The sequence below is a fragment of the Pinus tabuliformis genome, chromosome 9 (genome assembly GCF_031772625.1).
Source record: "Pinus tabuliformis cultivar Carrire ecotype Pingquan chromosome 9, CPIR1, whole genome shotgun sequence".
Taxonomy (NCBI): Eukaryota; Viridiplantae; Streptophyta; class Pinopsida; order Pinales; family Pinaceae; genus Pinus; species Pinus tabuliformis.
The window spans coordinates 157135783-157157648 of record NC_142307.1 but is presented as its reverse complement, the minus strand read 5'-3'; the positions used below and the strand labels follow the sequence as shown (position 1 = coordinate 157157648).

Below are 21866 nucleotides of genomic sequence, written 5' to 3'. Positions count from 1 at the left end.
TCCTAGAGGATGCCCATGCACCTACTTCTCACACCATCACTGCTGAAATTATCGACTGTGATACTCCATGGGCATACTTTGATGGCTCGACACAACATCATGGTTGTGGTGGGGGAATCCTCCTTCATATCACTAATACCCATTTCTATAAGATCCAGATGGGTCTGGGTGCTGGGACAAACAACTTTGCAGAACTCATTTCCCTCCGTCACTTATTATTTTTTGCACTTGTAAAAGGTTGTCGTCGTTTACAGATTTTTGGTGACTCATAGATTATCATAAAATGGTTTAATCAACAATCTGCATGCCACACACACACACTCCAACATATTTTGATGATGCATTGATGTTGAGGACTCATTATGACTATATTTCTTGTCATCATATATACAGGGAGCGCAACAAAATTTCTGACCAGTTATCCAAAGAAGCGACACTCTAGTCAAGGGGGATCTGGTTGATTAGAGAACAACATGACCATGAATACTATTGTTACTACCATTGACCATACATGGATGTGCAGCAGGACATGGTCTTCAGGCCGTCATTTCATGTCATTTTTGGAATTAATTTTGATGTAATTATTTTTGTTTATAGTACATATCATGTCTATATATTACATAACTTATCATATGTATTTATCATATCAGTCTCCCATACCTAGGATTGACTCATTTTTGGACAGTTCAACGCAGTCTGTGACTTATGACCACTTTTACTACATCTGCTTCCAATATCTTCAGCGTGTAATATTCAAATATCAATGAAAATTATGATTTTTCCATGGGAATGTATATATATATATATATATATATATATATATATCAAGATTTTTAATCATGGAAATTCACCTCCACTTTATCATGGAGATTTTTAATTTATAAACAAGATTTGTTACAATACTAATCAAAATCATAGCTTATCAATACCACATGCCCAAAAAACCATTAGCCATTTCATATGACACCTGTTCATATCACTTTTTGTTTAATTAATGAATTTAATTAAAAGAATAAAAAATGCATAACTACTTTAGAAATAAATCTTAACCTTTAACTTTTATATACTATTAAAAATATTTTATGAAGCTTAAATCCTTATTATTCACTTAATAAAAATTAATAATTAAATTAAAATTTTAGAAATCTTATTTCAAAATACACATAATTACTAAAATTATTTTAAATAATTAAAAAGCCTTTTTAATTAAATTAGTTTTGAAAACAATAATGGTTAATATAATTTTTAAAGTAATGACATCAAATACATGTTAAATCACCCAAATAAATAATTATAAAATATATTTAAATAATTTAAAAATCAATTCGTTTATTAAAGAATAAAAGAGACTTAAAACTACATCTTGACGAATATAGTTATTGATATCAATCTTATAAAAAGATATAGTAATCACCCATACACATGCTAGTGAAATCTATTGTTATTGAAAATGATATAGTAATAACAATAGTAATATTTACCATGATATACACAACTCACCTAATCTTATCAATCATCTATGTACCTCCCAGTCTTATCTATCATCCATCCATATAAATGCGAGTTTATCTGCACAAACTACCTGTAACTCTCATTTATTCCAATGTCAAATTTATGTGCACAATCTGCGTACTAGTCTTCATACATCAAAGTTTAAATGCACAACCCACCTTTGACCTGTTTTATCAACTCCGTCTTTACATTGCTCTCTGTTGGACCGCTTCCACTGACAAAACCGACGAGTGATGACAAATATTGAGGTGAATGTTGAAAATTAATACTGCATCATGTAAAAGCAATTCACATCCATGTTACATAAATATTAATTGTGTGGTCAAGCAAGTCGAGTCCCTATTATTTCCTTATCTCTCAAAAGGATGTTAGCAACAATGTGACAGAAATTGAACGGCGAGCAGCGAGCCAGAGGGAGCGGCGAGCGGTGAACCAGAGCAAGCGGCAAGTGGCGAACCAGGGCGTCCATTTTCGCACAGGTGACAGCACTGAGTGAAGAATCCAGACAACGACGAGGTGTTTTTCAGTCTGGGTGCAGCGCTTCAGCAAGAACACGGCTAAGTTTAGTTTTTCGAGGGCGAGGTTCTTGAGGGAAGTAGCTGGAGCGGCGAGCGGCAAACCAGGGCATCCATTTTCGCACAGGTGACAGCACTGAGTGAAGAATCCAGTCAACGACGAGGTGTTCACGTTTTGGGTGCAGTGCTACAGCAAGATCACGACTAGTTTTAGTTTTTTCAAGGGCGAGCGGCGAACTGAGTGAAGAATCCAGACAACGGCGAGGTGTTTTCAGCGAGCGAGTGACGAGCTATGAGGGTTCTTCCTTGGCATAGTTTGCTGGGTTTTTGTTGCCGGATTTATTGTTTGGGGTTTTCTGCAGGTTCAACAAGAAAGCTGACTGGATGCTCCTGGGTCTTTCTTGCTTTTGCAGGTAAAGCAGTGAGATAGTAGACAGGGGCAGTGGATAGCATAGTAGACATAGCAGACAAGGGGCAGCGGATAGCATAGCAGACAGAGGCAGCGGAAAACAGGCAGGCAGCGACAGCGGATAGCAGGCAGGCAGTGACAGAAAGAGTTCCCGGAGCAGGCAACGGTTAACAACAGGTAGCGAGGGCTTCTCCAGAGCGGCGATCAGTGAGGTTTTCTCCACAGGCAGCGAGGGATTCTCCAGAGGCGAGCGACGATCGGCGTGAGGTGTGGACTCTCTTGAGTCGAGCGGCGAGAGGCAAGCAGAGAGGGTTTCGTCTTGCAGGCTCGTTTCATCTTCTGGTCTTTTAGTTTTCTCTAAGCGGGGGCGAGGTGGCTTCCCTTGCCGCCTCTGCCCCCGGTGACACCTCTGCTCCGGTGGGTCTTCTCCTTCTCGGCGGCAGTTTGGATTGTTCTGGCCACGGCATATCCTCTGGAGCATTGAGGGAACAGCGGCGCTCTGCTCTGTTTCGTGCCGCGTCTATGGATGATTTTGATGGTCCTTTTCTGCAGGCAGATGTGGGTGATTGAGGCAGTGTTTCTTCCTCTGTTTCTCGTCTGATTCGGGTGGAGAGTTTGAGGGGGCGGGGAAGGAGTGGCTACTTTTCCTGCTCTCTTCCTCATTTCGTGCCTCTCCTTTCGTATTGGGAGACAGATCTAACGCTGGTTGCTCTCTTTTCCTATCTTCAGATGCTTGTCCGCTTGGTGCATTGGTGCCACCTCTGCACCTTATCGATGGGATGCCTTGTTTCTAGGGCACAATATCGGCCTTTTGGGGCTTTATTTGGGATCTGTTAAAGCAGATTTTCTGGGGTTTATTCCTTTATCTGCTGCCCTGTCTGAGGGATTTTCTGGATACTCCTTTTGGAGTATTTTTGTATGTGGCTCGGTCCACGTTTCTGCATAATGCTTCTTGCATTTGCAATATGTAATCTTCTTTTATGAATATATCATGCTTTTTCTTCCTGAAAAAACAATGTGATAGAAATATTAATTATTTCCCTATTTCTGTAATAACAATTAATTATTATCTGACAGAAATATTAACAATTATTATTATCTTTGTAATAACAATTAACAATTATTAGTTTCTCTAGAGTTTTGGTGTTTGGAATTGATTTGCAAGTAATCCTATCGGTATAATAATCATTAACTATTATATGGGTATGATAGTTAATACCAACAAAATTAAAGTCATGATCATTAGATCCAAATAGATCACTCATGGTAGTTTCTTCTATGATAACCATTGCTTAGAACAAGTTTTTTTCTTAGAAATATTTGGGTATTGACTTTCCTCATCATCTCAACTAGAATTATAGCGTCCAGAAAATGATTATCGATGATTATTATGAGCTTGAAAACAATTGTAAGCCGGCAGATCTTTGCATTTGGAGTAAAAAAAGGTTCATCTTTGAAACCTTCATCAACCCTCTTGTCTTATACGAATGTGAAATTTGGGGTTGTAGTGTATCCAAAGAGCCGTGGAGAAAGATTGAGATGTTTCAAAAGAAATTCACCTACAATCTCAAGATCAAGGGAAATACTCCCTATCCTATCCTCTTGATTGAAGTCGGCATGTCCTCCATTGAAAGTACCACTATGCTTAGATATCTGATGTATAAGAAGAAGCTTTACAACATGGAATCCAAGAGGGTCCCAAAAATTGCTTCTAACTTTAGTCAAAACCCCCACCTTCGCCTCAAACGCAGGTGGCATAAGGATGCCCAGTCTTGGTTCAACATTTGGCGATTTAGGAGGAGATCATCATGGGAAGCAAGGATAGTGTCAAAGATACTGTTTCCTCAAATTTTAAGGACAAGTTGTGGGATTATAAGGAGTTGGAGGATAAAAGGAAGTTAAGATACTATAAGGAGGGGATCAATCCCACTCTCGATAACCATAATTATCTCTTTGTGTTGACCAACACTAAGAAAAAAATGAACATCGCTAGGATAAGAACTAATTCCCATGAGCTTTGAAGTGAAACAGGGCGGTGGTCTACTCCCCAAGCCTCCCTGGAATGATAGAATCTGTCAGATTTGCAATACTAAGAGGGTAGATGATGAAAAACATTTCCTTTTAGACTGCCCAACTCTTACTCACATCCGCTCTCAATTCCCTAACATGTGTTACACTTCCAAACTTCTTGACTTATTAAGACAACCCAACTATAGTGATTTTGGCGCACTTCTTTCCCTTCTTTTTTACCATAGAAACAAGATTTTGAAGAATCACAATTATATTATTTTTATTGTCGATAGACCACATTGGTCGTAGAGGACGTTAATCATCATCATCATCATCATTTGTGAAGAGTGGTATATTAACTAGCCGCAAGCATATAAATTAAATGGTTGCTAAATGTAAATAAACAGTTAATATTACATCTCAAGATTTAAAAAAATCATAAAAATTAACTAAATTGAAACTTTATTATTATTATTATTATATATAGCAAGAATTAATATATGAGTTAAACATATATACATTTTAAAAAAGATATAACCATATTTTTAACCATGAAGATTCTTAATAGGTAAATAGGATTTGTTAAGATATCATTGTTATTTAATATGAAATGTTTAAAAAAACATCATTCATTTCATATGACACTTGTTTATATTATATTTTTTCAATTTATCAATTTAATTAAAAAGGCATAAGAGCATAATTATTTTTTGATTGTTGACGACTAAGAATATTCTAGAATGGAAGTTGAATCCTACCATCCACCTAATAATCATTGAAATTAAAATTTTAAAATCCCTATTCCAAATTAGGCACGAGATGATTGAATGATTATCTAAAAAATACATTAATTGTGAAAGATAAAATATTAAGCAACATATCCATATAAACTAAATGACTAGTAAATACCAATAGACATCAATCTATGATAAACATCAACACACTTCATGATACATCTTACATTACTAGCATTTTGAAAATTATAAAAATTAACTATATTATAACTTTATTTTAAATTACTATTATTATTAATTATTATAAAAGAATTAATTATTGAATTAAACATATATATTAAAAAAATTAACAAAATTATTAATAATAAATATTCACAATTTTATCATGCAAATTTTAAATTTATAAATAAATTTTGTAACAATATCATAAATATTTATATGATTAAACATTTTATTAATATGCAATTCTTGTAATTTATATAATTATTTACATATTTAACAAAATAATGATGAATCGTACATACAAGTTTAGTTACTCACCCTTTGCAATTAACTTAAATTAATTTTATATACTTAAATCAATTGTAAAGGGTGAGTGACTAAACTTGTATTTAGGATCCATCATCATTTTGTTAAATGTGTAAATAATTATGTAAATTACAAGAATTACATATGAATAAAATGTTCATTCATTTTCAATTATTATTATATATAAATATATATAAGAGGTTTTTATTTATATATATATAACAATTTTTTTCTAAAAAGTTAATATTAAAATATTTTATTTAATATGATTGTTGAAATATTTTGTTTATGATATATATTTTTTACAATAAAATGTGTTTTAGTTATTAATATATTTTCAAACACACAATGTAGACATTAAAAAATTTACTATTGAAATATTTTATTTATGGTTTATATTGAATTTTTTTTGTTATTAATACTTTTTAAATGTTAGACATCAATTTTATATTAAGAATTGTAATTTTTTACTTTCAAATATCTTTTACTCTTTCTATATATAGTAAGTTGATATAAAATCATTTTTATATAGCCAACATTAATATTTATTTATAATCAACATTAAAATATTTATGCGCTCTCCCTACAAACACACATACGTGAAGTTTGATATTGAATATCTTTTGCTCTTTCTATATATAGCAATTTATATAGTGAGCATTAATATTTATTTGTAATCAACATTAAAATATTTGGGCTCTTTTTCTCTCTCTACACATACATGAAGTTCATATTGAAATATGAGTTAACATGAATATTCAAATATTTCATTCAAGAAAGGAATTAAAATATTTTTAAATAGTGAAGAAATTATACCTCTCTTTTATACTTACAAAAAAAATTATGCTTAGATATCTTATTTCTCTATATATAAAGTTGATATAAAATCATGTTAATATGGAATTTGAAATATTTTATTTATAACTGAAATATTTTTTGTTAGTATTTTTTTAATACCACATGTCAACTTTATGTTGAACACTAAACAAATTAGGCATCCCCTTCATAATGAGTTTTAATATCAATATTATTTTAAATGCTACCTACCAACTCTATATTGAGTAGTGAAACAACTATACACATCCCTCAAACCCATGAGGTGTAGACCGGTTGATTTACATAAGATTTAGTCCTCACCAGGTCTCATGTTTAAACCTCACGGGGAGGGGTTGAAGATGGAAGCCACTTTGGGGGAATTAATATAATGATGATGATGATGATTAAGGTCCACTCTGAACTTAAAAGTAAGGAATTACTCCATTTTTTTAGCATTGCATTTCTATGTTTTAAAAGCATTAATAGAATTCCTCCAAGATCATCATAGTTTTGTTGACTTAAGAGTTCAATAAGGTTGGCAGTATCACAAATGATATAAAAATTAGATTTATTGTGAGTATAAACTGAACACCCTAAGAGAAAGTGTTTTTCATTTTCAACTCTCTTACTATGGCAAAGGTGAAATACTCTTTCATCCCATGGTGTTTTAGGAATTGATGAATGTCTAATTTCATTTGGAAGCTCATGAGAATTCTTTCTTATTTAACTAGTTAAGATACACAGATATTTTTTATTTTTAAGATTTTGGTTAATCACCTCCTTATAATATTTTAGCTTCATTTTTCTTCTAACTCTTTATCACACCACAATTTCTCCTTAAATTTTGATGTAATTTCACATTTTTAATGTTATCCTTACCCTACAAAAACGATCCCCTCTTTTATCCCCTGATAGTCTAGCCAATATTAGGTATCTTTATGTCATCCCTACTTGAGCCAAAGGTAGTGATTTTGGCTAGAGTTAGAAGCAATTCTAGTAAATCTCTTCTCTTCCATGGTCTTTAACTTTCTCTTATACATAAGATGTATCTAGTCATAACCATGCTTGCAATGAGGGAAAGGATTGCTTCAATTAGGTGGATAGGATAGGGGTATTTCCTTTAATATTGAGATTGTAAGTAATAATTTGCTAATAGATTTTTTCTATCTTACTCCATGACTCTCTAGAGATACTACAACAACAAACCTCACATCCATGTAAACTAATAGGAATGACAAGAGAATTAAAAAGAGTTTTTCTTTTTTCTTCTTTCTTTCTTTTTTTTTTTTTTTAATCCAAAGATTATTGACTTACAATTGTTTTCAAGCACATAATAATCTTTCCATCCTCCAATCATCTTTTTCTCATTGTTATAATTCGATTGGGCTTGTGATGGACATTGATTCCAAGATATTTGTATAAGGAAACTTCCTCCAAGTTGTTTTTATCATATATGAAAGTATCATAAGTGATATTTCTAGATTTTATCATCATGGATTTTGTTTTGTTAGTATTAATAGTCACACCCATCTTATAATGAATCATTTCCAAAAGAACAATATTGCTAGCATAAAGGAGAAGAGATATGACTATACCAGTAAATGTGGGAGAAGAGACATGACTATACCAATAAGTGTGGAGCCAACACAACTTGCATTTCCCAAACACGCTTCTAACTTGCTAAGTATATGCAAAAAAAGATGGGGGATAAGGGGCACCCTTGCTTAGTATGATATCGTTGTTAATTTGTTTTGATCAACCCTCGCTAGTCCTAATATTGGAAATAATATTCTCATACAATCTTTGTCATAACAAACCTAAACTCCAGACGAATCATTATTTATTTCAGCCTCTTCCATAGGGTTGTCCTGGGCATGGTGTCAAATGTTTTTTGAAAGCCAATGAAACAACAACAAAAAATCAATTTTATTATACTGCAATAATCTTTTACAATGATCGTAAGAGTAACATGATGATCCACATTTGAATGATATATTCTAAACCTTGCTTGGTCTTTGTCTCTTTTATCATGGTTTGTTAGCCATAAACTAATCTTCTTTTCCAAAATAATTCTATATAGCTTGACTAAGACATGGCTAATCATAATAGTCCTATAAATAGATTGAATGTTTTCATCTCCAAATTTAAAGATAGATGTAATGAGACTTTGCATCTAAGGCTTAAGGAAGTCTTGCTTCATAACCAAATTCAAAAACTTATGTATGTGAAGGTTGACAATAGTCCCCTATTTTAAAAAATTTAGCTGGGTAGCTTTTATTGTCTTTAACTTTCGTAAATGCAAGACTCTTAACCTCAACCTCAATATCTTTAGAGAAAAGATTTCATCCTCTATCGTGTAATGATGGAGCTTACAATTTAATAAATAATTATTAAAAAATAGTAATAAAATAGAACAACTCTTTAATTTTATCTAATTATAATAATAATTATAGAGTTTTACATGAGTTGATAATGGAAAAAAATGTTTAATAAATTAGTTTGTAAAAAAAAATAAAACTATTTATACTTCTGAGTTATTAATAAACTTTAAAAACTATTCTTTTAATTAATTATCAACTAATAAAAAAAATAAACTATATTAATAATTGATTAGATTAATTATAACATAACAAAAATAATCAATAAAAATCTTTAAAAAACTAACAACCTTTAATAATAACATAACAAAAATAATAAATAACAACCTTTAAAAAACTAACAACCTTAAAAAACAAATCAATATAATTTTTTGAATGTGTAATTATTTTATTTTTTAATGGAAAAAATTAATATATAACAAAACTAAAAAAAATACACTTTGAAAATTAATAATGGATTACATTAATAATAACCTAACAAAAATAATAAATAACAACCTTTAAAAAACTAACAACCTTTAATAATAACATAACAAAAATAATAAATAACAACCTTTAAAAAACTAACCACCTTTAAAAAACAAATCAATGTAATTTTTTTTGAATGTGTAATTATTTATTTTTTAATAGGAAGAAATTAATATATCAATGTAATTTTTTTTGAATGTGTAATTATTTATTTTTTAATAGGAAGAAATTAATATATAACAGAATTTAAAAAATACACTTTGAAAATTTTGATCACAAAAAATTTAAAATGAATTTATATTTATTTAATTATTATAAAATATTTAATTTACATATAATAATATATTTTGTTTTTTTTTAATTAGATTTTATGAAATTTAAATTTATTACTTCTTGAGTATAGAGTAGATTTTTACAAATTGCTTGCACAAAAAAATACTAAAAAAAACATTTTTAAGATTTGAGTGAGACCTTTCTCTCACTAGATCTATAATGGCCAAAGAATGATGGGCCCTATTTTTTTGGTACTTTTTACTTTATTATTTTCTAATTCTAATTAATGGAGGGGAGGAACCCTCATTGTTTTTTTTAGAACATCTGAATATGAAGAAAAGCAAGAGGAGAGATTGATCTCCTCCTCTTCCAGTGGTCAAGCTTCTTCTTCCTTGTTTTTTAGAAGAGGGTTTTGATAATATCCTTAGATGAAACATATTTTACATCAAATGAATTAATGTTCCATGGAGGAATTTGATCTTGATTTGACTAATGAGATTTTTCAACCTTAACTTCTACCCCTGAATATTGCAAAACTTCAAATCTATTAGGTGAGGGAGATTGCACATGAAAGGCCTCTTAGGTATATGCTTAGTTATTTGCTTCTTGTGTTTCCTTGAAACAAGCTTGAATACTCCTTGCTCATCATTACTTTGAGAAGATTGCAATACTCGTTGCTCATCATTACTTTGAGAAGATTGCAGTGGGATAGAAGGAAGTTGAAAAGTTAGAGCTTTTGGACAACTTTTCGCAAAGTGCCCCTACTCATGGAAAACATTACATTTAAAAGGAATCCAGTGCCCCTACTCATGGAAAAAATTACATTTAAAAGGAATCCACTCATAATCTATGGCCTAAAGATGGGACCATCCCTCCAAGTCAAGCTCGATTACTTTTGGGAGTCCTTTTTTGAAATTCATTTCAACATTAATCTTGGCACAAAAGAAGTTATTCTCCTTGGGCTAAGAGCTAGTAATTTAGTGGTCCAATTTGTCTCCTGTGGCTTTAGAACATTTGAATATGAAAGAAGAGAAGAAGAAAAATTGATCTTCTCTTCTTCCTCTAGTTGAGCTTCTTCTTCCTTCTATTTTAGAAGATGGTTTTTGTCAATATCCTTAAATGAAACATCGCTTACATCGGATGAATTAAGGTTCCATGGAGGGATTTGATCTAGAGTCCGCTAATGGGAATTTTCAACCTTAACTTCTACCCTTCAGTATTCCAAATTTCAAATCTATTACCTGAGGGAGATTTCTCATGAAAGATCTCTTAAGTAGATGATTCTTATGCTTGTCTTCCCTATAAAAGTGGTTGAACAAGAATATTATGACAAGTTTGAATCCTTAGTATTGAAATATATGATTTTGAGTTGGTTGTAAATTCCATTTGTGTTCCTTTCATTAATATAACGACAATTCTACTCTTTCATCTATAATTTGGTGTTAATGTGTGGTTGTTGAGTTCAAGTATTTCTGTAGCTCGTAATAAGCAACAACGACTTGAGTAGCAAGGGCTTAGTGCACAAGGGGTTTTTGAAAATTGAAATAATAGTTGAGAAAAGATCAGAACAATTGCGCAGGGCGAATAGCTAGGGTTTTAGGCTTTTGCAGAGGTTGTTCTCCATGGAAGGTCGCAAAGGAGGGAGCTCCACTCCCTCCTACAAGCAGGCTGTGGCCAGCAGGGGTAAAAAACCAATGGAATATGATAGAGGCCCTCCAGAAGGAAGAAAAAGAAATAGTGAAGAGGAACAAGATAGCACTAAGTCAAGGGAGATTAATAGCACTAAGGAAAATGAGGAAGAAGACAAGGAACAGGGAACAAAAGACAAAGCACATATGGGACCATGTAAACCCAAAGTTGCAGTTATACCCAGAGTCGTTTTAAATGATCCTGCTCTACAGGCGCACAGGGACCACATGCAGACTTATGTAATCATTTGTAAATCCATGGGTTTATGGCCCACTGAAAAAGCTTTACAAATGTGGATTAAATACCACTAGAAACCAAAAGGAAGCATTGACCTACATCTTGGGTCAAAGGGTTTCTTCACTGTGGTATTTGCAAACATTGAAGATAAGGACAAAGTGTTTGAAGGAGGGCCCTACTTTTATGCTGCAGCAGGCCTCTATATGCGACCATGGATCATGAATTTTGTTCCAGAGCGTGAGACTTTTACTTCGGTCCCGGTTTGGGTAAGACTCTACTCTCTACCTCTTGATTATTGGCAAATAGAATCCTTATCTGCCATAGGAAATAAGTTAGGACGTTTTTTCAAAGCTTCTGAAGCCACTAGAAGGGGAAAGTATACTTCCTTTGCTAGAATATGTGTGGAGATGGATCTCTCTGGAGCTCTACCGGATGAGGTAATCTTGGAAGTATTTGATGAAGAATGGGTGCAAATAGTAGATTATGAACATATTCCATTCAGATGTCGCAAATGCCATGAGCATGGGCTCCTATTCAGAGATTGCCCTCTCAGTAAAATAGAGAATAAAAGTAAAGCCAACACAATGAAAGAATCTGAAAGCTTTCACAAAGTGGCACACAAAGGAAAAGGAAGCAAAAGGGGGCCAAAGACACAAAAATCAAAAGGGCAACAAGTCAGTGAGAACAGGTTCCAAGTTCTCGAAGAGGAAGAAGGGATAACAAATGCGGATCAGGCAAAGGGAGGAGGTCCAATGGAGGAGGGGAAAGAGGAAGATAGGGAACAAACACAAGATAATAATAAACAGAAAGAAACTACGATGAGTGATGTAGAACTGGAGATGGACCATGAAATGACCCAAAGTGAGATGGAAATGGAGGACCAGGAACTACAGGAGATTCTTGAGAAAGAGAACCTAGATCTGGAAGGTTTCTTGAATCAAGGAACCAGGGAAGGGGTAGATTCGTTACCTCCAGAAGAGTTCAACAGAGTTCAGCAGCTGTTTATATGGAAAACCCAAACCAAAGGGCTGGAGAGGCAAAGAAACAATGAAAGGCAGGGCAGCGAAGGTGTGAAAACGATGAAGACCACACCACGATTAGCACCTAGAAACCCATGCAAGAAAAGAGGAAGGAAAAAGCAGAATGAACTATTGATGGAATGCGGGAAGCTAATGATAGATTTAGGTAAGATGAAAGACCTAACCAATTTTTTTTCGGTATATAAAACTACGAGTGAGAGGATGGCGCGCGCTCGTGAAGGGTTGGGCTAGGGTTTCTTCGGCTCCTGCGGCTCTGTCACGGCCTCGGATCAGGCTTCTGTTCAATCCTTCACCGTAAGAGTCTACACCTGTCGCTCTCGGATAGCGATCTGGTGACAGGATGGCTGAGAACGTGGAGCTGGAGATGGTTGACTACTCGGAAGAGCCCTTCCCGGATCGAATCATATTCGATAACCCTTGCTTCTCATCCAGTCCTCCGTTGTTCACACCTCCCCTGGCTGCCGGACTGGATTCATCTTTGCGCCCTCCTGTGGGTTCATTTCCTCGGCACAGTATTGTTCCGCCTAATACTGGGTCGATCCCTATAGATCCCCCAATTTTTGAAGCCCCTTCTCTCTCTCCGGTCGCTCATCGCTTTCCCCCGACTCACTCTCCCCCTGCGGCCATTCCACCGACCTCGGCTACAGCAAATACTTCATCCGCTGGTCCCTGCTCTTCTGGAGGTTTCGAGACTTCTGCCAACAATGTAAAACCCTCTAAACCCTCCCCGCTGGAAGGCGTTACCAATCCCCTGGTGGACAATCCAACGGTCTCTCGCACCAGCAAGAAGAAATCAAAATGTATCAAGGCTACCTCAAAGGACATCACGATTAGGCTTGGAGAAGCTTCGGCGATTAGCGATCTTGCTATCATGGCATCCACAGTGCTGGTAGGGCACGTCAGAGGAAGGGCATATTCGGCAAAAAGGTTATCTCATTGGGTGAAAGAGATCTGGGGGGGTTTACTTCTTGATCTTCCGGATGTCCATGTCCTGCCCAGAGGATGGTTCTCCTTACAGTTCTCGAAGGAAAGCTATACAAACCTGGTCTTGGCCAGATACTGGCACATTGAATCAGCTCCAGTTCTTCTCAAAAGGTGGAGCCCCCTATTCGACCCTGTTCATGAACAAATCGGAGCCGGACCGATATGGGTGCGGTTGCCAGGTCTTCCATTGCAGTTCTGGAGTGAAGAAGTTTTCAAAAGAATAGGTAATGCACTTGGCACCTACTTGGATCATGACCGCTCTTTCATGGAATCTAGGAGCAGGACCCTCGCGCGCATCTTGGTTCACTTAGACACCCGTGAAGGGCTCGAGGAAAAGATCACTCTACAGTGGGGGCGATACAACAGAGAATAGATCCTAGATTATGAAAGGGTACCATTCCGCTGCAGACGGTGCCACATGGTCGGCCACCTCTACAAGGAATGCCCTCTCATCAGAAAATCTGAAGACTCCCCGAAGATCTCGTCGCCATCTCCCAGGGCTACCTCCCCGACTTCCCCCCATCCCATTGCTGCAGGCCAGCCTCCTGCGGCTTCCTCACCTGTGGGCGATCCGGGAACAAGGCTTTCACCGTCGATGACCAGGGCTCCCTCAACAGCAGAAGTCGGATCTGGGGCTCCCACAACAGCAGAAGTCGGATCTGTCTCGGTTTCTCCTCTACACCCTTCTATCTCTAATATTGATCATGTCGTTTCTGTATCTGGTCCCTTGTATCAGAATTCCTTGGCTCATTGTGTTATGTCATCTCCCCCTCTCTTGTGCTCCACTGGCCCTTCCTTACGTCCGCCATCCTCCCCCTCTGCGTCTCCCCGGTCTCCTCCTGAGTCTTCCCCTCCCCACCCATAATTTTTACGCTCCAGGTCTCATGCTAAAGAATTAACTACTCCCCAGGCAGGCTTGGGTATTTCTATACCAGAGGCCGGTTCCCTGCCTACCAGAGGAAGGAAATCTCATCTTTCTAAAGCTATTAAGATTGCAGGGGCGGAGGTTGTCTCTGGCCGACAGTCCACCATTGTTGGGGTCCTTAGAGCAGGACATGCCCCGCGAGGTGTTCCGCCATGAAGTGTTTATCATACAACTGCAGAGGACTGGCTAGCTCCTCCAAGAAACTAGCCATGAAGCGTCTCATCGAGACCGATCCTATTGACATCATTATGCTCCAAGAAACTCTCTGCTCGGCTGATCATATCATCTGCTCTATGCATTCTATTACCCCTGGATGGATCTATATTGCCCTCGACACTACTGGGCGCTCTGGTGGTCTGGCCATAGGAGTTAACCCGCGCACCATTAAGGTGGAGGCCTCTTGGGGGGGGGCTGGCTACCTGGGGATGGATATTTTCACCGTCGATCTGGGAATGAACTTAAGGATTGTGAATGTTTACGCCCCTTGTAATCAGAGAGAACAATTCTGGCAGAGGCTCCTCCATCTCAACCTTTTGAATGATGAGAAGACTATTATTGGTGGGGATCTCAATTTTTCTTTGGGATTTAGGGAATCTTGGGGATCGGCGGCGCAAATAGATCAAATCTCAGATTATATGACAAGCCTATTAGAACAGACAAATTTTGTGGATGTCCCCATGCAAAAACTTCTTCCTACCTGGAGAAATAGGAGAGTGGGAGATGCTGCACTAGCCCGCAGACTGGACAGATTTATTATGAAGGACACACTTCTTCAGAGGCTGCATCATTATAAGCAATGGGTGGGCACAGGAGGCATTTCGGATCACTCGCCTATCTATCTGGAAATTCAGGGTCCCTTCAAGAAGCCAAAAGCCCCATTCAAATTCAATCATACTTGGCTGAAGGACCCAGCATATGTCAAGATGATATCTGAATATTGGGTTAATCATCCCATTAATGGAACAGAATCATTTGCAAAAGGGTTCTGCAGGAATCTCGCCGAGATTAAGCACCTCTCGATTAAATGGGCAAAGGATAAGCAAGCTCGAGACACCTCTCATCTTATCAACATTGAATCAGAGCTGAGCGCTTTAACGGATGAACGGGGACTGGGATTTATCTCTGCAGCGGACAAGAGTCGTTTGATAGAATTAGAAAACCAAAAGGCCAGCATTCTTAAAGAGCGTGAAGAATCTATGCGATTGAGAAGTAGGGCTATTTGGATACAAGCAGGAGATGACAATTCAAAGTTCTTCCACAGCTATGCCAAAGGCAGAAAGGTATCCAATACCATTTGGAAACTTCCTGCTCCAGAAAGAGATATGGCAGACTCCTTCAACAAGCTTGCTCGCCTGGGCATATCCCACTTCCGTGAGCTCTACAGATGCCCACCTGAAGCCAATCTACCAGATATCATCCAAGTGGCGAGTCATTTTCCGCGATTTGTTGAGGAGGAGGATGTGGAGCTTCTTAATGCTCCGGTTACTACTGGGGAGCTGGAAGGTATACTAAAATGGTTCAAAAAAGATAAGAGCCCTGGTCCGGATGGGTGGACCATAGAATTTTATTTAGCCTTTTATGATATTCTGGGGCAGGATCTTCTGAATGTCGTGGAAGAGAGCAGAACTTCTGGATCTATCTACCACGCTATCAACTCGACCTTTATAGCCCTCATTCCGAAATCGGACTCCCCATCTTCCTTTGATGATTACAGGCCTATCTCATTGTGCAACTGCCTTTACAAGATCATTTCCAAGACCATTGCCAGCCGGCTCAAACCAATCCTTTCCAGACATATCGCCCCCCAACAATTTGCCTTCCTCGATTCCAGACAGATTCATGAAGCCATTGGATTGGCTCAAGAAGCCATTCACTCCATCTGGTCTAAGCATCTCAAGAGTATCCTTCTCAAGATTGACCTTTCCAAAGCTTTTGACCGCGCCAATTGGTTGTACATCAAAATGATTCTCATCCATCTGGGATTTCCCCACTCTTACATCTCTTGGATTATGGCCTGCATTACTTCCCCATCATTCAGCATTCTTATAAATGGCTCGGCCTCCCCCTTTTTTCACTCTGAAAGGGGACTACGTCAAGGATGCCCTCTGTCCCCCCTGCTCTTTCTGCTCATCATGGAAGGTCTTAGTCGTCTCATTGACTCTGCAAAAAGGACAGGTGACATCCGGGGACTCAGGATCTCAGAATTTTGCTCACTCACTCACCTGCTCTTCGTGGACGATGTACTCATTCTAATGGATGGCAGCATTCGCGATTCCAGATCTTTTTCAAAGATCCTTCTGCTCTTCTCTTCTGCCACAGGTATGCTCGCAAATCAATCCAAATCCACTATCACTTGCTCGCATACCTCTGTTCAAGAATCTTTTTTTGCCCAGCAGGCTTTTCCCTACATCATCCACCCCTTGGATAGGGGCCTCAAATACTTGGGCTATTGGCTAAAACCCACCAGTCAAAGAATCGCTGATTGGGTTTGGCTGGTAACAAAGTTGGAGAAGCGACTAAATGTATGGAGTTTCAGATATCTATCAAGGGCCGGCAGACTAGTGCTCATTAAATCGGTCTTAGAAGCCACTCCGGTCTTCTGGATGGCTCTTGCATGGATACCGCGGAATATTCTGGGGCGGTTAAAACAGCTCTGTAACAGATACCTCTGGAATGGTAACCAGGACAAAAGGTTATTCGCCTGGATCAGCTGGCAGAAGATTACCCTACCAAAGAAATGGGGAGGATGGGGGCTCAAGGACCTTCCCGCCTTCGCTCAAGCACTTTCTGCTAAAATGGGTTGGACCCTTATGACAAGTCAGAATCTATGGGCTCAGGTATCATACCATAAATATATATGGCCCCAGAGGTTATTGGATTGGATCAGATTACCATCCTGGCAATCGAAGGGATGCTCGTCGATTTGGAAGGCACTTATACATTCTCTCCCTCTCATCCGTGACAACTTGGTCTGGAGAATAAATGATGGAATGTTAGGCAGGATAGGGCTTGACCCATGGATTGGCAGTGGAGGGAGACACATACTCAGCAGAGAACTTATCAGACTCCTAAATGCCCGAGAAATCAAGGTATTTGCTGACATTGCTGATCAACAACGCACAGATATATTTTCACAGGCTTGGAAGATGGCCCTACACCTCGATCTTCCTCCGCAATGGCATATGGAATGGGACAATTTCATCTCAGCATTAACTGAATCTCATATAAGGATTAAACAGGGGTCAGACGAATTAGTATGGTGTATGGCTGATAATGGTATCTACGCACCAAAGCAGGGTTACAGCACTCTCATAATGCACAAAAAACCTGATACGCTCTGCAACTGGTGGAAAGATATATGGCAGTTAAAAGCTCCCCCTCGCACAAAGCTCTTCTTTTGGTGTGTTCTTAAAGACATCGTTCCCACAGGTGAACATCTCTCCCATCGAGCGATATACGGGCCTTCTTGGTGTATCCTGTGCAAGGCGGCAGAAGAAACAACTGCGCATCTCTTCCTTCATTGTCCGGTTTCACAAGCTCTTTGGCATAACATCTCAGCTCCTATCGGCTTCACTGGAACTTGGAACGGGGTTGATATTCAAAGCTCTTGGGTCGACTGGAAACAAAGGCATCCAGGCTCAAAATTATTGAACCTCCCCTTAATTGTGGCTTGGCATTTATGGAAAGTTCGAAACCGATATATATTTGAGAACCTGATGGTGTGCTGGCCGCGTACTGAAGCCAGTATTATCTCCTCCTTCACGGAACTTCCTGATCCCACTCCCACCAGGGTGAGGAGTATCCTGCCTCCTCCTACTATTGATTTAACTACCCCCTGGGCCTTCTTCGACGGGGCAGCAAACCAAAATGGCTGTGGGGGAGGATTCGTGCTTCATATAAACGAAGATCATAGATTCAAAGTACAGATGGGGCTTGGTGTGGGCTCAAACAACTTTGCGGAAATAATGGCTCTTCGCAATTTATTACACTTTTCCCTGGAACAGCAGTGTCAAAATCTTAATATATATGGGGATTCGAAGACTGTTGTAAATTGGTTCAACCATATTACAATTTGTCACATACATACTCTCAGCAATATAATGTATGAAATACAAACTTTCAAGGCAGCTTTCAATCACATCTCTTGCCTTCACATATACAGGGAACATAACAGCTGCGCTGATCAATTATCCAAGGAGGCTTTGGCTCTTCCCAGAGGAGAATGGATAATATTGGAACAACAAGGGTCTGAGGAGTACCGTTTCTTCCACAGGCCATATATAGACCAGAGAATCCAATAGGGACAACAGTCCCGAATATCAGAGAAATAAATGCATAAAATCTGGAATTTTTTGACTATCCACGAAAACATATATATAGAGAAATTATGACCCTGCGTGGTCTTGTACAGGCGATCAAGCCAGACAGTAAAAATAGGCTATCATCATTATATTTGGTATACAATGACAGATCACCCTGCATGGTGGATCTTGGTATGAAAAGATTTAGCATATGCTACCGCATTTACAATATGTAATTTTCTCCTCTTAATGAAAATTACGAATTTTTCCAGTGGAAAAGAAAGACCTAACCAACGAATCCTTTACAAATCTTTAATTATGAAGTTCACTTCTTGGAATATCAGAGGTCTAGGTAGTAAAGGAAAACAAAGATTACTGAGTAATAGAATGAAACAAGTAGCTCCGGATGTGATCTTCATCCAGGAAACCAACTGTTCCATTCAGAAAATAAAAGAAATCCATAGTAAATGGCTCAATCGATTTGAGTTTCTGGAAGTCAAAGCAGAGAATACAGTAGTTGGTATCCTCACTCTTTGGAACCCCCAAAAAATTGGTATAATAGATGCTGAGACATCTAGGGATTATTTATCTGTGGTCATTCAGCTTGTGGGAGATAAGGAAACCTACCTGGTAACGAATGTGTATGGCCCTCAAAGAATGGATGATAAACTTAGGTTTCTAAATTCTCTGGAGGACCTCAGAAACAGACATGCAGGAATACCATGGATCTTGGGAGGTGATTTCAACATGATCAAATCACTTTCGGAGAAAAAAGGGGGAACCAAAAGTCCAAGTAAAGACTCTTTAGCATTTCAAACTTTCATAGACAATATGAAGTTAGTGGACATTGTAACAAGCAATGGTCTCTTTACTTGGAACAACAAAAGAGGAGGAGAGTCTCAGGTGGCCTCAAAATTAGACAGATTTATAATCTCAGAGGACCTCATGCTCATCGATAAGGAAATGATAGTAAGAGTTCTCCCCTTCGGAGGCTCAGATCACTGGCCAGTTAAACTAGAGGTTCAGGGCATTGGTACCCCCAGGAATAGACCTTTTAGATTTGAGAACATCTGGCTCTCCCACCCAGACTTCATCAGCAACATTGCCACATGGTGGTCAGAAGATTTGAATATTCAAGGCTCAAGAATGTTCCTTCTTCAAAAAAGACTAAAACACATCAAGCTCAGGCTCAAAGATTGGAACAGGAACGAATATGGCAATATTTTTGAAGCCAAAAAAACTGTTGAAGGTAAAATGCAGGAACTCAACCAAGCCCTTATCACGGATGGCTTTGACAAAGTCAAAAGTGATTAGGTTTCCAAATATCATCAAGATTGGGAGAATTTATGTAAACAAGAAGAAATATTTTGGAGGCAGAAGTCCAGAGTTCAATGGCTAAAAGAAGGTGAACAAAATACTAGATTTTTCCATCGATCCACAATTGCGAATAGAGCTCATAATAGGATATCTTCAATCAAGGACAAGGATGGTAATCTTCTCAATTCTCATGAAGAAATAGAAGCTATGCTAGTGCAGCACTTTTGTGACATAGCAAAGGAAACCATTTCAGATAGAGAACATCCCATCAGGGACCTAATAAGACATATTCCCAGGCCGGTGTCTAGAGAGGACAATTTCAACCTTAACAGGCCAGTGAATGAAGAGGAGGTTAGTGAATTCCTCAAAGAAATGCAGAATGGTAAGGCGCCAGGCCCATATAGTTTCAATGTGGCTTTTTTCAAAGCCTGTTGGAGTATAGTCAAACAGGATATTTTGAATGTAGTAGAAGATTCCAGGAGCAATAGAACTATTTTGAAGGCGCTCAATACCTCCTTTATCTTCCTGATTCCTAAACAGGACTTGGCTCAAACTCTTGATAGGTTTAGACCCATTGCTTTGTGCAATGTGGTTTACAAGATAATTTCCAAGGTTGTGGCCAATAGACTTAAACCTCTTCTTCCTACTCTAGTTTCTATGGAACAATCAGGATATGTAGAAGGTAGACAAATCCTCAACAATATCATTCAAGCACATGAAGTGGTGCACTCTCTGACCAGCAACAGGAAGGCCGGAATGATCATGCTATTGGACATAGCAAAAGTTTATGATAAGCTGAATTGGACTTACATCAGGAAAGTTCTCATTGCTTTTGGGTTTTATCACAACTGGGTTAGATGGGTCATGGCCATGGTTACTTCCTCCAACTTTTCAATTTTGGTTAATGTCTCTCCCTCAGAGACTTTTATTCTTTCAAGAGGTCTTAGGCAGGGAGACACACTCTCTCCCTTTCTCTTCATCCTCATGATGGAAGGACTGGGAAGGTCTATCAAATATGCAAAAGAAGTGGGTAAGATTAAAGGTCTCCAACTTTCTGATAATGGACAGGCCTTGACTCATCAACAATTTGTGGATGACACCATGCTGCAGGGAATCCCCACGGTTAAAGAAGCTCTTGCATATAAACAAATCCTGTGTGACTTTGCCATGGCTTCAGGTATGGAAGTTAATCTTTCCAAATCTAATATTTTTTTCTTTAATACTAATATTGCCATTTAGAGGAATATCTCCAGAATTCTGGGCTTTCAAAGGGATATCCTCCCTTCAAAATATTTGGGGTTTCCTCTAACCGCTAAACCTTTGCACAAGAGAATTTGGGATCCAATGATTAATAAGATGCAAGACAAAATCAAGAAATGGACCATCAGGTTTTTAAACTTGGCTGGAAGGTTGATCCTCACAAAGGTTGTTCTTCAAGCAATCCCGGCACAAAAAGGAGTCTTGCAACAATTCAGATCCATTCAAAGAGACTTTCTTTGGGGTAAGGGGGAGGAAAGAAAGAAATGGGCTTTGGTTGCATGGGATAAAATTTGTAAACCTAAAAACCATGGGGGACTTGGATTGGATGATCTGGAGATTCTTAGCAATGTTTTAGGAGCAAAATTATGGTGGCGCTGGGTCAAAGATCCAAGGGCATAATGGGCTAGTATCTGGAAAGAAAAATATGCCAGCACTTGGCAAAATAGTGATCACATAAGAATGTCTGGGAG

The 21866-nt window shown here is 37.9% G+C and overlaps 1 protein-coding gene across 1 annotated transcript; it reads left to right on the top strand.

Moving 5' to 3' along the window:
- The first annotated feature begins 14727 nt into the window (after positions 1-14727).
- On the top strand, positions 14728-18819 carry LOC149147602 (uncharacterized). Its single transcript, XM_089441888.1, has 2 exons — positions 14728-16021; positions 16838-18819. The coding sequence occupies exons 1-2, from the start codon at positions 14728-14730 to the stop codon at positions 18817-18819; spliced, it is 3276 nt and encodes a 1091-aa protein (XP_089298014.1).
- Positions 18820-21866: the final 3047 nt, after the last annotated feature.